At 38.0% G+C, this 16,083-nt stretch overlaps 1 protein-coding gene across 5 annotated transcripts in view; it reads left to right on the top strand.

Annotated features, from left to right (window-relative positions):
* The first annotated feature begins 6 nt into the window (after positions 1 to 6).
* Positions 7 to 16,083, top strand: part of PPP3CB (protein phosphatase 3, catalytic subunit, beta isozyme) — a 43,826-nt gene continuing 27,749 nt past the window's right edge. Inside the window, exons 1-3 of one of the 5 annotated variants that reach the window (XM_008582177.1) lie at positions 7 to 36; positions 12,280 to 12,480; positions 13,173 to 13,297. In XM_008582177.1, coding sequence (XP_008580399.1) covers positions 12,330 to 12,480; positions 13,173 to 13,297 — 276 coding nt within the window. In that variant the 5' untranslated portion in view covers positions 7 to 36; positions 12,280 to 12,329. Of the gene's footprint in view, positions 37 to 12,279; positions 12,481 to 13,172; positions 13,298 to 16,083 lie in introns of those variants that run through there. The other 4 variants (XM_008582176.1, XM_008582181.1, XM_008582180.1 and 1 more) reach the window with 4 other exon arrangements.

Below are 16,083 nucleotides of genomic sequence, written 5' to 3'. Positions count from 1 at the left end.
CGCCGCCCCCTCCCGGGGCTGACCGCGTCGTCAAAGGTGAGAGGTGGACGAAGCCCTGGGGGCCTGGCCTGAGTCGCTATGTGTGAGGGCGGGCGGGAGACCGTCCCCTCGGGAGCGGGCCCGGAAGGGCGGGCGAGTGACTGGCTGCCTCCCTTGGGGAGTGGCCCTTGGGCGGGCCCCTGCTGGGCTGGGCTGAGTCGGTGGCGGCGGCGGCCCCGCGGTCTGTCGCTTGCCTCCGGGTCAGGGCGGGGTTTTGCTTTCGGTGTTTCCTGGCCCGAGGCGTGAGGCTACTAGCTGCGGTGAGCTCCTTTCTTTTCCTGCTCGGCCTGTCAAAGCGGCTCAGGGGCCGCGATTAGCTTCCTGCTCCGCGACAGCTGCACTCCTGGCTTATCCGGGCGGACCGAGGGGCTCGGAGACCTTCAGCCACGCGGGGCCGGACGATGAGCAGTCAGAAATCACCTTAGCTTTAGCCCACGCCTGCTCCGCAGTGACAGTCGTCCGCCCTATCCGTGCCTAGCTAGCGCCAGCCGCAGGGGTTCGCGCTGGGCCCTCAGGTGCCACTCCGCGCGGAAATTGGGGGAACCGTAGAGGGTTGGTAGAGGCAGGATTTGGGAGCCCAGGCTTTAAGTGCAGAGTAGGAGATAAAGCAGCATAAAAGGAAGAAAGTAAATAAATAAATTTTTTTTTAAAAAAAGCTTTGTGGGTAAGTATTTATTTAGAAAACCTTCAACACTGTTGTGGTCAAAACGGATTACCTCTCCCCTACAAACACTCCCCCCACACACAGTCCCTAGAAGGGAAAATTAAATGTTTCTTAGCCAGGGCAGAATTTATGGGTGTTTACCCACAGCAGGTCAGCAGATTAATTTCAAATAGAGAAATTGAGGGCAAATTTAGAGTTGCTTAAGATTCCAATGGGAGAGCCCATCAACTTCAAACACTGCTGTGGAGGTGAAAATTTGAAATGATTTTTCATTATCCTGTAGCGGTCGATAAATTGAAATCGTTGTAGAATAAAGTTTTCCTTATTTGTATTACGTTTGTTTTTAAAAGATAGATACTCCTTTTTGTCTTATTTATTTTTCATTCAACTTCTCAAATATACTGGCACAGTGTTTAAACACTGTTAGCCTGGTTTTCGAAATCTGACCCCATATGTTTCCATTAAAATATTTGAAAACAAGAAAACCTTTTTTCTTTGTGTGTGTTTTGTTTTTGTTTCTATTTAAAAATTTCAATCTGAGCCTCCTTTGTTAAAAGCATAACACTGATTTGTATCTAGGCTTTGGTTCTTAAAAGCATAACACTGATTTGTATCTAGGCTTATGTGGGTTATTTTAAAAGTTAGTGATATATCCTGTTGGCCAGGCTGAATAAAGAGTTAATGGAATTCTTGTCCTGAGAAATCTTTTTAAAAAGAGAGAAAAAATTGGTAGTTGAGGTATTCATCCTATAAAGAAATCCTGGAGTTTTATGCGGGTGGGAACAAGGGACATTGGCTGCCCCTTTATTTTCTAACTGTATTTCTGTGTTGTGTGTTCATTTCCCTTGCCTCTTTTCACCTGTTAGATGGGATAGTCAATCACATTTCTGAACAATAAGTTTATGCTATCTTTATCCTTGTGAATGTTCTTGTTGTCTGTCACATATATGGTAATGTTTTCCCCATACTGCTTTAATGTAGTAAAAATAAGATTCCAAGCATAAGGCAGATTCCTTAGAGTGAGTTGAGTCCAAGACACAATCATATTTGCAGTTTATTGGTATGGAATAAAAGCCATTTGACTTAGGTAAATAGGAAAAGAGCTTCTTAGTATAGAAAATTATGGTTAAATTAAAGTTCATGGTTTTCACATGTCATGCGCTTGTATCTTCTTCACGGAGACAGCTTTTGTTTCTTTATGGAATTTGTTAGCCAGTTGAAATACCTGATATGGATTACATGCTTAGAAACAGCGTATAACAGACTAGTTTGCACTGCTCATAGAGTCTAGTCTCTAGCTTCCTTGGCAGTTACTGGGAAATCCACCTTTCATACAGATCCAGAAATCCACTTTTAAATTTCATCTTCACTGGGCCGGCCTGTGGCTCACTCGGGAGAGTGTGGTGCTGATAACACCAAGGCCCCGGGTTCGGATCCCATATAGGGATGCCGGTTCGCTCACTGGCTGAGCGTGGTGCTGACAACACCAAGTCAAGGGTTAAGATCCCCTTACCGGTCATCTTTAAAAAATAAATAAATAAAATAAATAAATAAATTTCATCTTCAGGCTTCTTCCTTGCCTTCTACAAATTCAATAATTGTACTGTGATGTTACATTTGATGGTAGAGAACACTGGTTGCCTGAAGATAAGTGACTACTGTGCTAACTCAGCTTAAGTTTAACTTTTTGAAATTCACATTTCCATTTAGGTCTGGGATATGGTGCTAGTCTTGCATCTGTACCACTTCATGGTAGTAATAGTATGGAGACCATCATTAGCATTGAATACAAGTAGTTTCTCACTCCCTGGAACTTTTCCTTATTGTCTCTAAATTTTATGCTCTTTGCTTCTAGTTAGAAGGCCTACATTTTATGTTCACCTAAGTTTTTAAGAGAATATAGATCTTTCTGGGTTTAATATCCGTGCCTGAAATTCACTTCTAATGACACTTGGGAGCTTTGAATACGTAGGTGATTTATGTATAAATGTGATGAGCTCATCACTAAAATTATTAGTGGTAATTCCTTGTCACTGATTATGGGTGATTAGGTTGCCCGATTAGTTAAAACAAATTTGGTTCTGAGCCTGCTTCAGCTGCTGGCTCAGGTCAAATTCTTCCTCTTTGAAAGTTGATGGAGCCTAAATTATTTAGGTGAGATAGTATATACCCTTTTACCTATATTCTGTTAAGCATTTTCCTGTTCTTTAGCTAAGTTAGAAATGAAATGGAAACAAACTAGGAAAAACAGCAAACTATCTGCGTGTGTGCCTTACTGCCACATCAACAAAATTGGTGTGGGTAATTAAAGCACAAAACTTTAAATTTATGTGAATTGCTTTCCTTCCTCCCCCCCAAATTTACTTGACCTGAATTGTCCAGATACTTCCCCACCCCATACTTTAAAAACGTACTTTTTGCTGTAAAGACTAGGGTCTCAGATTTGTAAAGCTAGATTGTCCCTTGAAATTATCAAGTCTGTTAGTCTTGATACAAAAATTCATCTTTATCACTTCGAGAACATTGTCCATATTGTATGTATGTTCAGTTAGCACCTACAGTGTGAGTCATTTTCTTTTACATTCAACATTTTTTTCTAGGTTGTGTTAACCTTAAATTATCAGACTTTCAGATTGAACCAAAATGCTAAAGTGTGTGTTTTAATTTTTTAAGCTGACATATTTCTGATGGACAGCCTTATTCATTTAAATTCTTTTGCCAGACTTCCTGCTTATAAATCTGAGGTCATTTGCCTAAAGTGTTTTCCAGTACCTTAGCTTTATTAGGATTGCTTATTCTCATTACAGACTTTTAGATGACCCACATAGGTCTTCGAGTTACCTAGCTACTTCAGTGTTTCTTGCTATCTCTATTTCATTATAAATCTATTTTCTTTCTTTTGGGCAGCTGGCCAGTATGGGGATCCATACCCTTGTTCTTGGTGTTACCCTTGACCACTCTGTAACCAACTGAGCTAACCAGACAGCCCCTATTTCATTATATTTTAAAGCAGCTTGAATTTTAATTTCTGTTTACAAAGTCTATTCTGCGGACTTATCTATGTAAAAAGATAATTCCTGAAAATGACTTTTTTTCTTTCCACCCCCATGAAACTGTTAAACATACTAAAATAAATCTTCGGTACCATGTGTCCTAGACAAAGCAAAGGAACAGAGAATATGTGTGTGTGTATAAGAGAGAGGGAGAGAGAACACTCTGGTAACAAGTTATCTTAGAAGGAAAATGCCAAGTAGGAAATATAGCTGCTGTGTAGTGAGGCAAAAGCTTCAGGTTCCAGAGCTATTGAAGAATTGGTAAGAATAGTAAGGAGGCTGGTCCCATGGTGATGGGTTATCAAAACTTATCAACATTAGTGTCACTAAAGTTCGTATACAACCCCCCACTGCTAAATTTGACTGGTTTAAAAAAAAAAAAAAGTTGTAAGGAAAAGTTTGGTGAAAAAAACCTTGATTTATTAAATGAGGTGTGTTTTAGTGCCAATCATATGACTTCATTTCACCATAAAAATGTTTGTTTATACACAGATATGAAATAAGCTGAAGTTGATTGGGCATCCTTGTATAGTATATGAAATTTATTTTTGGAGCATTGAAGTAATCAAATACCAAATGTTTATTAAATGCCTGCTGTATGCTTCAAAACTGTAGGAAGACAACAGAAGTACTAAAGATAAAATACAGTCGTGGTCCTTGGAGAAATAAGTACTCATGAAAAATTGAGATATGTCATAAGGACAGGTGTAATTAATAATTGCCAGATAAGCCAGCAAGTTGTCTGAATTCAAAGAAGGTAGTGATGACTCTGGGTTAGAATGGTCTAGGAGGGGGTTGTATAGGAGGAAAGAGGACTTGAAGGATGGATAGGGTAGAAATAGGCAAAGGATTGGGACCATTTCTTTGTGCAACATTTATTAAATACCTGCTTTGTACCAGGCACTGTGCTAGGCATTGGGCATACAGAATTGAATTAGATATATTAAGTAAGATAGATTGTCTTGGTGTGCTGTCATTCTAGTGAAGGAGACATTTTTGTAAATAATATAATGAATTAGGTATAAAGTGCTACTGGAGCTGTAAAGAAGGAATTGACTATCTTACTTGGAGAGAAATCATCACTGAGAGGATGCTGTTTTAGGTAGTCTTGGAAGGATGAGTAGAATTTCTCCAGGCAGAAGTTAGGGCTGGAGTAGCAAAACTAGAAGCAGAAAGGCATGGAGTTTGAAAGAAGCATGCAATTGTTGCAATAGTGTGTAAAGTGCTTGGCAAGGTGTGGCTGGAGATGAAGTTGGAAAGCATCTTTTGTATTCCAAGTTGAGTTGCTGAGACTTAAGCTAGTAAGCAGTATAGCCTCTGGATGATTAAGAACTCATGCTGTGGAGTCAGACTGCCTCAGTTTGAATCCTAGCTCTACCACTTAATAACCTTCTCACCGTGAGCAAGGTACTTAACATCCCCAAGCCTTAGTTTTCTCATCTGTAAAATAGAGTTAATGAAATCTTACTGTATAGTTTTGGGAGGATTAATGAATACGGTGCGTGTAAAGAATGTACCACAGTGCTAGGCCTGGTACATAATAAGTACTCAACAAATGGTAGCCATCACCATTATTATTACTGAAAGTTTTAAAGTAGAATAGTGACCCAGTTTCTTGGTTTTTGAAAGCTATCTCTGGTGGCATTGGGTGGAACAAGTTATTAGAGTGGGAGAGGCTTAAAGCAGATTCTCTAGTTAAAAGATTAATAGTAGTCCAATTGAGTGATGACCAAGGCATGAACTAAGGGAAAAAGAGAAACTAGATATGACACAGATTTCAAATAATATTAGAAGGCAGATATGTTGGATGAATGATTGGCTGTGGAAATGAAACATGTGAGCAACACTTTTTTTTTTTTTTTCCTTTTTGTCTTTTTTCATGTCCGGCAACGGATCGCAACCCTCAGTGTCGTGCCCGTACCGGACCGGGACCGGCAACGGGATCGCAACCCTCGGTGTTGTGGCTGCACCTCGCTCAGCCAGTGAGCGGGAACCCGTCTGTATGTGGGATCCTAACCCTCGGCGGGAGCGCCGCCATGCTCCCAAGCGGTGCACTGTAGCAGTGCGCCACCGGGCCGGCCCAGAGCAACACTTTATTAGGAAACAGTAATCAGACTAATTTTGCTTTAGGGATTGATTAAACTGAGTAATAATGGTTGGGGGTAAAGATTGGAGTGATGTGTAAGAAGCTGAGAGTGGTCAAATGAGGAGGACCTTGAAAATAAGATTCAGAGATTTCTTTTTCTTTAGTCATTAAGAAACTATGCTAATTTTTTGAGTAGGTTAATTTATCAGTGCTTTGTTCAATCAAGGAGGAGGAAAATTAGAGATGACTTAGATTTTTCTAGTAAACAAGATGATATGAGCTTGGCTAACATTGTAACAGTGGAGATGTAAGAAAATTGAGAGAATTCGATGGATCAATAAGACTTAGAGTCCAGAAAGAGAAGAGTGACACCAAAATTTTAAGTCTGGGTGACAGCAAATGGTGATATAGCAAAAATAAATCAGGAAGGGGAACCAATTTTGAGGGAAAGGTATTGCATCCAAAGAACCACCACAAATTAAAAGGGACCCAAGGGATGCCTTGAAATTTTGAAGATAATGCCATTGGATTTATTGAATCTTTCCTTAGAGCATGTGGCCAATCCATATTCTATCCATGGCAGGTAAATAGGTTATACATTCTTCGTGATAAGAAGCCTTTTGATGACCCCTTTAGTCAAAAGAAAATTGTCATTGTATTGGTATGATGACATATGGTAGTAGATTAGCATTCTGAAGACTTTAGTTTCAACCATGGCCCGACTCCTCACTAGCAAAAACCCTTGGGAAGCCAGTTAAGATCTCTGAACCTGTTATCTCATTTGTGAAACGGAGATAAAACTACCTGACCAAACTGACAGGGTGTCTTTTTTTTTTTTTTTTTTGTCTTTTTCGTGACCAGTAAGGAGATCGCAACCCTTGGTGTGGTGTCGCCCACACCGCGCTCAGCCAGTGAGCGCACCGGCCATTCCTATATAGGATCCAAACCTGCGGCGGGAGCGTCGCTGCGCTCCCAGCGCCGCACTCTCCCTAGTGCACCACGGGGTCGACCCAGACAGGGTGTCTTTGAATATCACGTGGGATTATATATGTGAAAGTACTTTGTAAACTGTAAATAAAGCCCTATAAATACATTGTCATTGCTACATAAATTAGTGTCAAGGTATACAAGTATTTTAGTAAATATAACTAGTATATCATGAATCTAGTAAACATTTATTAGTACCTATGTTCTAATCACTGGGTATGTAGAGGTGAAAGACATAACCTCCTCCCATCAAGGGACTCATAAGCTGGTAGTGGAGGCAGCTGGTAAGTGCCATAATATAGGCATACATGATGTGCTATGCTACGGCACCACAAAGGAGAGGGCACCATTAGGGAAGATCAGGAAAAGTTTTTAAGAATTGGAACACTGAAATGAGATTTAAAGGCAAGGAGAAGTTAAGCAAAAGATAGGAATAGTGTGCCCCCAAACAGTAGGGCATACAAAGTACAGAGATAAAGAAAAGTGATGTGTTTTAAGAAATGAAAGTAAGTTAGTGTCTAGAGTATAGAATGTGTCTGGAATGCAAAGTAGTGGCAAAAAATGAGAGTAGAAATGTAGGCATGAGTCAGATCACTAGGTCTCTCATATGCCATGTTAAAGTAAAGAATTTAGATTTTATTTAGTGAAGCCAGTTCTGAAACTGTTGGAGAATGTTGGGATTTGAATTTTAGAAAACTACTCTGTATTGTGGAACATAAGCAAAAATGAAAAGATTGTTGTAATTCTAGGAGAAAAAAAGTCTTTATTTTTATTTTTTGGTGGCTGGCTGGTACAGGAATTCAAACCCTTGACCTTGGTGTTATCAATACCACGCTGTAACCAACTGAGCTAACCAGCCAGGCCAAAAAAAGTCTTTATTCAGTGTCTCTGGGGACTGACGGGACAAAAGCATCATCATATAATTATTTAGGACCTACTGGCCATGCAGACTGAGGAAGAAGGAGACCTCTAGGATAATTCCCAGATTAATTGGGTAACTGTATTGGTAATGGTTTAGAGGGAAAGGTAATGCATTCAGTTTGGGGCATGATAAGATTGAGGGATCTATGGAGCATCCAGATGGAGATATTTGATAGTTTAATATGGATTAGAGTTTAGGGGTTGGATCTGGACTGAAGGGATCTATTTGGGAGTCCTCAAAATATGAGTACAGATGTTGGTTAAAGCCGTTGGGATGAATGAGATCACTAATTCAGAGTACTGTGAGAGGAGTGCTAAGGACAGATCCTTAGGTCACACACTGACATTTCAGTATTAAGAAAAGCACTAGAAGTCCATGAAATAGGCCAATCAGGTATGACCAGAGAAGAGAAAAACCAGATGAGTGATTTCAAGAATTCAAGAGAGGAGAGAGTTACAAGGTAGACGGATAGAGTAGGAGCCATATAAATGAGGATTGAAGATTGCTGGGAGTGCCAAGGAACAGCTAAATTGGAGACCATGAATTTGTACTAGCACTGGGCCATCTTGATGATTTTATCCTTAACACTTAAGTTTGGAAGCTAATTTATTCAAGAATTGGGGTTTTGCCTGACAGTATAGAAGGACAAAAGGGCAAAACAATTCAGGATGTTTAAAAAGTGGGTGGATGATGGAATAGCATCAAAATTGTAAGAAGTAAAGGTGGCTAGTTAAGGAGTTAATAAAGAGGGGCTGTCCAGGTTCTTGGTACAATTAAAGAACAGATGGAGAGGGCCGAGCCCGTGGTGCACTTGGGAGAGTGTGGCGCTGGGAGCGCAGCAGCGCTCCCGCTGCGGGTTCGGATCCTATATAGGGATGACCGATGTGCTCACAGCGCTTCACTGGCTGAGCGCAGTGCGGCTGGTCTCAAAAAGGACAAAAAAAAAAAGAACAGATGGAGAAAAGGGAGTGAAACTGGAACATTAGGGGGTTTTGATCCTGGAGTGAGAGATTGCAGTTCAGGACTTTGGGGACAGAGCAGTAATTATGGCCCAGGCTGAGGAGCTGAAGTGAAGTAGAGCTCAAGCCTCTCAGTTCTTAAGTTCTAGATAGGCCATCCACATGGACATTGACGAAGGTGGAACTTAGAGTAGGCTTGTGAGCCAGGAACTGTGAGTTTAAGATGAATGTGAGAAGACTGGAAGTTGAGTAGATGGCCGAAATAAAGGCAAACTAGCCAGAAGGCGTGAGCCTCAAAGGAAGAGGTATTTTTTTTTTCCTCAGTGGATGATCATGTTGGAAATGATAAGTGGGATCTAGAAGAAAGCTAAAGCCTTCTCTGCTGAGAGTAGTGGAGTATGGAAAAATGAACAGCATCCACTTTGAAAAAAGTATTTGAGAACTGTTGTCTTTCAGAAGAACCAAAATTTAATTAAGTTAGAGAGATGAAGGTGGTTTTCTGTGAAGAACTAAAGTAGGGCACGCATGTGTGTGCGCGCCAGCATGTGTAGGGCGACAAGGGGAGATTTTTAAAAAAAGACTCATAATAGGAATTCTGGAGATCTCAATGGAAAGGATTGGAAGGGAGGAGAACAACCAAAAGGAACTGGTATGAAGGAAAGAAATACAGGGAAAAATTCAGAAGTATGAAAGTATAGGGACTGTATTTTGGATAGTTTCCAAGGTTGGCAGTGATGGGAAGCACAGTGGGAATAACTGACTTCAGATATCTGAATGATATTTTGGAGACAAGTTGTTCAGGTGACACAGGCTGCACCCCAGTTGGAGTTGGAGGCCTCATAGAGCTAAGAGTTTGCAGTCTTAGCGTTGGGGAACAGGATTCCTTGCCCAGTGGTAGAAACTATAAGTTCTCTGCCCCTCCCTCATCCCTGATCATTCTGTGTCCTTGGTTTATTTTTCCAACTTCCTAAATTAAAACATTTTTTATACCTTGTTTTATTTTATTTTATTTTATTTTTTGTGACCGGTAAGGGGATCACAACCCTTGGCTTGGTGTCGCTCGCACCACGCTCAGCCAGTGAGCGCACTGGCCATCCCTATATAGGATCCGAACCCATGCTCCCAGCGCCGCACTCTCCCGAGTGAGCCACGGGGTCGGCCCTTATACCTTGTATTAAATGTGACTGAAAATACCTGTGAATGTTATTGATTGCCGTACAGACATGCCCTTCATGCCCCCAGGTGGGTTTTTAGGAAGTTTTTTCTGTATATTGAATAGAATTCAGCTGTTAGTGGAATTAAGTTGTTGGTTGTTGGGAAGTACACATGATCTAGAATGCAGCATCTTTGGTCGAACAATATCTCTTTTCCTGAGTAGGGTGATAAAAAGAGTGTCTTGGCCTGATGAGAAAAATGTGATCCTATCTTCCTCTTAGAATTTTGTATTTAAGGGGCCGGCCCGGTGGCGCACTGCTACCGAGGGTTCGGATCCCACATACAGACCGGCCGCTCACTGGCTGAGCGAGGTGCGGGCGCAACGCCGAGGGTTGCGATCCTGTTGCCGGTCCCGGTCCGTGATCCGTTGCCGGTCACGAAAAAAGACAAAAAGGAAAAAAAAAAAAAGAATTTTGTATTTAAGATATATTTAACCTACTCATTTTTATAATGTCCCAACAGAAACTTTTGATTGGTAATCAGTTCATTAAAGTGTGTATTTTTTAAACAAATTTTTAAAATTTACTGATGGGAGTAAATTTAGTTATAGCATACATAATAGTTTGTTAAATCTTTGGTTGGAGAAAAACATACTTTAACTGAAGTTTTTATTTTATTAAATCTTGACATACCGTATTTGGGGGAACAAAATGTATTTTAATGCCTTGTTCTAGGTGTAGTAAAAAGTAATGAGAATAACTGTTTCTAATGAAGGGAAAATAATCAAGTTCAAGTTTGTTTTACTGAGTATCAAAAAAAGAAGGAAAAAAAAGCAAGAGGGATTAATGATTTCAAAGTCTTTTAGAAATGGTTGCCATTTGTCTTCCTGAGTTCTTATCCCACTTTTAAAGGATGGAGTTCTTCCTGAATTTTTTTCCCTAGTATGAGATTGTGATTATTATTCTTTCTTAGGTAATTGATATACCAGCCCCACTGATGACCCTGAATCATCAAGAAAATAATATGTACTGTATGCCCAAATATAAAATGAGTTTTCTTCTAAATTTTTTTTTTTTTTTTTTCCTGAGAGAGCTGCCTTACATTTCAGTTTGTACTTATTAGACTCTTACTAGAAAATTTTCTCTGGCTTTTTTTATTTTGAAAAACAAATTACTATTTGGTAAAGAGCCTGAAACCACTTCAGTCCAAGGTGATTTTGAATGCATAAAGAGGTCACTGTTGGATTCAGTAAAAAAGGAATCAAATAAATTTAACAGATATATAGTAATTTTTTCTAGGTATGTGACCCCACAATTGTGCTTAGATACCATTGAAAATAGACCTTCCAGGGCTGGCTGCTTAGTTCACTTGGGAGAGTATGGTGCTGATAATACCAAGGTCAAGGGTTCAGATCTCCATACCAGCCAGCTGCTGTCCCCCGCCAAAAAAAGAAAATAGAACTGTTTTCCATTCCATTTAATAAATATCACTTAAAAACAAGTACAGTTGGTGGTTACTTGTAGAAATTATAAGTATGTACTGCAGGAGTGAAAAAGCCATTTACTTCAGTAGTTAGACAAATGGAAACTTTGGGATAAATTTGCAGGGATAAATGTGGGATAAATTTGCTGTGATAGCATTTTACACATATTCAAAAAGTGCTGTATTTCAGAAAATTTAGATGGAAGTAAAGATGATTTGCTTTTGAACAGTGTGTAAGATGACTTAAAAGGTGACTCAAGTGATAAGGAACGCACTGGTGTTAAAGATGTGCATAAAGACTTCTAATAAAAGTGTTTTGTGAAGCATGAAAGTAGGAGAAAAAGCAGTGTTTCTAAATTATGATTCATTATTATTTTAAGTCTACATGTGCCAGTAAATTAGTTTAAATTTCATAAGTAAGCATGTGGCTGTTTTATCTATATCCCTAAAAGTTTGTATTCAAGTTGGCCAGAAAACATTTTTTATGTTCTTATTAGGAACATGGTTGATCACCTTATATTTGGGTTTTCTTTCCATCTAGGTTTATGTGGTATTAAATTGTATTTATTGTACTTTATTTAAGGTGAAGAGTATGTAATAAATTTTGAGTTCTGCCAAAGAATGTTTTGGCTTAAAGAAAAAAATTTTAGTTATCCTCAAAGAACTTTTAATTTTGTAAGACAATTCATCTCTCTAAAAATTGTCAATAAACATTGAGAACATATTAAACATGTATATAGGTTAATAAAAATAGTATAATTTAATTACTCTTTTAGAAAAAAAGTTTTTAAAAAATTAATACTTCTACCCAATAAATGAAAAAAGAAACAAAAACATTTGCTTTTCAGTTTTTACTCTTATCTACATCTAATGATTTGTTTTTATGTTAATTTGTTATTGACTTATTTTTTATTAATTAAAAAAAATTGCAGCTGTCCCTTTTCCTCCAACTCATCGCTTGACATCTGAAGAAGTGTTTGATATGGATGGGATACCCAGGGTTGATGTTCTGAAGAACCACTTAGTAAAAGAAGGTCGGGTAGATGAAGAAATTGCACTTAGAATTATCAATGAGGGTGCTGCCATCCTTCGGAGAGAGAAAACCATGATAGAAGTAGAAGCTCCAATAACAGGTACACTTATTTATGTTTTGGATATTATTTTTATTATTATTTAGTTGCCTGGATATAAAGTTGTTTCCTCTTCCGTCATATTGTATACTAAATTAATATTACATGAACATTATCTTGAATTTCCAAATTACTTTCCATACTTTTAAAAAGTTTTTGCCTATTTTCAGTGAATAAACATGATCCTAAATTAACTGAGTGCAGAAGTTAGTTTAATATTCTTTTTGTGAAGGTTTCATCAGTTGTGTTGGCCATACTCCAGTTTGATTCAACACTTTATCTACTTTGCTTTCAATCTTTAGGGGCAGATACCTTGACGTCATATAAGATACCAAGTGGGATCATTTAAAGGTCAATAGAAAATATTGAGTTAGAATGGAGATTTTACTGCCACCATTATAATTTTGTCATCCTATGAGTTAAACATATATTTGGCTCCCTACAGAGGAACTTTATAAATTTAGATAAAAATTGTGTCACTGACCACAAATTTTATTTCTGTTACATCTTGTTCTAGATCTTGAGCACAGGAACAATTGGTTACACATCATCCCTGTCATGACTTTGTAGACCACTTCCTTCTCAGGCATTTCTTGATAGCATTTACACTATCTCTTATTAAAAGAAATTAGAATTTAAGTAAAATTTGTTGTTTCAGAGTTTTTTTTTCATATCTAATAATCTTCTTGTTTCAGTGTGTGGTGACATCCATGGCCAATTTTTTGATCTGATGAAACTTTTTGAAGTAGGAGGATCACCTGCTAATACACGATACCTTTTTCTTGGTGATTATGTGGACAGAGGTTATTTTAGTATAGAGGTAATAATCATATACTGTCATTTGATTTGCTATTAACTGTTAACATAGATGATTTCTATTAATTCCTAGTAAAATACGTTCCTAAAAGTACCTGTGTTGGGTTCTTTTTAATACCTCTGCATACTCTGAAGTTTTTAGGAAAAGCTACTATTTGTTCTTATTCTGTCTTTCAAACAATTCAGTTAATTTTCCTTGTATTAATTACCACTTTTCCCAATGGAAATTATGAGCAGAAGAGGGTTTTTATTGCCCTGTTATCTAGTGGCCTGAAGAAGCTATTTCTCTCTCTTGCCCCCTAAAGGTATTAAACTATGTGAAAAAGATTAATTGAATTCTCACTGATTAAATAAAGCATATTATGATTCTTTTATAGAAGCTTGAGTACTTCTATCCCTTCTTATGTAGCTGTTAAGACCCAAGTATATCATATGGAGTCTGTGTATTCGAAGTATATCACTCGGAATCCCTGTGTATTGTCAGTATATCATAAACAATCTTTGTGTATTCTGAAAGTATTAAATTTGTTTTAAAAAACTTAAGAGGCATTAAAATGACCTGTTGATCATCACTCAACAAGTAAATGGTTCTTTTTGTTCCTTCTCTATTTATATACAATTTGGTAAATATAGAATAATCTGTATTTACTAACATATGCACCTCTTCTTTTTAAAAATGAAAATGGGACCATACTATAATATTGTTCTGTAACACCTTTTTTCATACTATCCTTCACTGCAAATATCTTTCCAATTCAGTAAATATAAATCTACACTATCCTTTTTAATAGCTGCATTGTTTTCCATTGAATGAACAAACCATAATTAATTTAATCAATTCCTTTTTGTTAAACACTTAAGTTGTTCCCAGTTTTTTACCATTACAAATAATGCTTCACCAAGCCATGTTATTCATACATCTTTGTATTAATTGCCTGGTTAGTTCTGCAGGACAGATTCCTAGAGATAGAATTGCTGGGTCAAAGCTCTACCAATAGATACTTATGTTTCACATTTGATATGTTCCAAGCATGTTCTTAGCACTTAACACTTATTTATTAATCCTCAAAACAATGTTATGAGGTATGTACTGTTATTTTATCCGTTTTATAGATGAAGAATCTGAGGCTTGGAGAGGTTAAAGTAACTTGGCCAAGGTCATATCATTAGTAAGCAGCACAACCAGACGGTCTGACTCGAAGGCTGTGCTTTTAACCACCTCTCCTAGTAGATAATGGAGCCTTACCTGGTGAATTTCTGTCCTGGTTACTATGGTTTAATATACCCTTCTGCAGTGTTTTGAATATACCTTCCTTTCTAAGGCATGCTAGGATTCCCATTGTAGAAGGGATTTCTGGACTTTGCACCCTGCTTCCCTTAGGAATTTTATTATCCTGACTTCTTCCTCCCATTCATAGTTTCATTATCAGCCCTTCAGCCTTCCCTGAATTATCTCAGGGCTTCAAGAAAGTCCAAAAATGGCTCTTCCTATAAAAAAAAAGTTTGGGGACATTTGACAAAAACAATAAGCAATTTTAGGAAGCTTAGTTGGTAACTAAGCATGTTGATGTGTATGTCCTTGTGTAAGATTTTTTTTAGCTGACTCATTTAATACATTTTATTGTTATAATAGGAAAATAACAAAGAATCAAAATAAGCAATAAAAACAGGTTGAGTTTGTGAAGTATTTTCCTGGTTTTATTATCTTTTTTCTAGTGGATAAAATGAAGGTGTGAATAATTACACATGTCAACATACCTTAACTTGTTAAAAATAAATTTTGTTTTTTCTTTTTATATGTGATTATATAAAAAATGTTTATTTCCAAAAGAAATAGTTCTTCCTTTTTTTTAACCAAATAAATAAAATGTGATTCTCTTTTTTTAATTGAAACATAGTTGATTATACATATTTTTGGGATACGGCATTGACTGCTATCACCTGTGTACAACATGTGATGATCAAATCAATATTAACAGCATATTTGTTATTATAAATCATAACTGTTCTTTATGCTCCTTACCCAGTCTCTCCCTAATCCCCCTCTCCCAACCCCTCCCCCGCCCCAGTAACCATGGATTCGTTACCTCCTCCTGAAATTTCAACATATTATTGTGGTCTGTCCATCCTTCCTTCCTTCCTTCTTTTTTTCTTCCCTTTCTTCCTCCCTCCCTCTTTAGCATGCAGTTATGAGTGAGGACATGTGCAGTTCTCTCTTATGTTAAATCTATTTAGAGAAAAGCATCTGCTGTACTGTTTGTTTTAATATTATTTTTATTTAAAAATTGCATTTGCTTTGAATTAGTTTAGATAATAAGCATATACCTTATGTAAGGCAACATTTGTAATCAACAAAACAAACATAAAAAATGGCCTTTCCCTTCATTAGGCAGTGTGGCATAATGCTTAAATCAGAGGCTCAGACTCCTTTCTCCATTACTTAGGAGTTTTGTGATTTCGGACAAGTTACTTGAGCTCTTTACTTCAGTTTCCTCATTTGTAAAATAGAGATAATATTACATACTTCATAGTATTGTTTGAGGAATAAATGAGGGGGATTAATTATACAGTGCTTGATACATTGTAAGTACTCAATAAATGTTAATTTCTATGATTTTTTTTTTTTTTGTCTTTTTCCGTGTCCGGCAACGGATCGCAACCCCCAGTGTTGCCCCCGCGCCTCGCTCAGCCAGTGAGCGGGAACCGGTCTGTATGTGGGATCGGAACCCTCGGGCGGGAGCGCCGCCGCGCTTCCCAAGCGGCGCACTATCCAGTGTGCCACCGGGCCGG

Source organism: Galeopterus variegatus, unplaced genomic scaffold, assembly GCF_000696425.1.
Source record: "Galeopterus variegatus unplaced genomic scaffold, G_variegatus-3.0.2 Scaffold2529, whole genome shotgun sequence".
Taxonomy (NCBI): domain Eukaryota; kingdom Metazoa; phylum Chordata; class Mammalia; order Dermoptera; family Cynocephalidae; genus Galeopterus; species Galeopterus variegatus.
The sequence above is the reverse complement of the archived record's forward strand: the minus strand, read 5'-3'. Positions and strand labels throughout refer to the sequence as shown.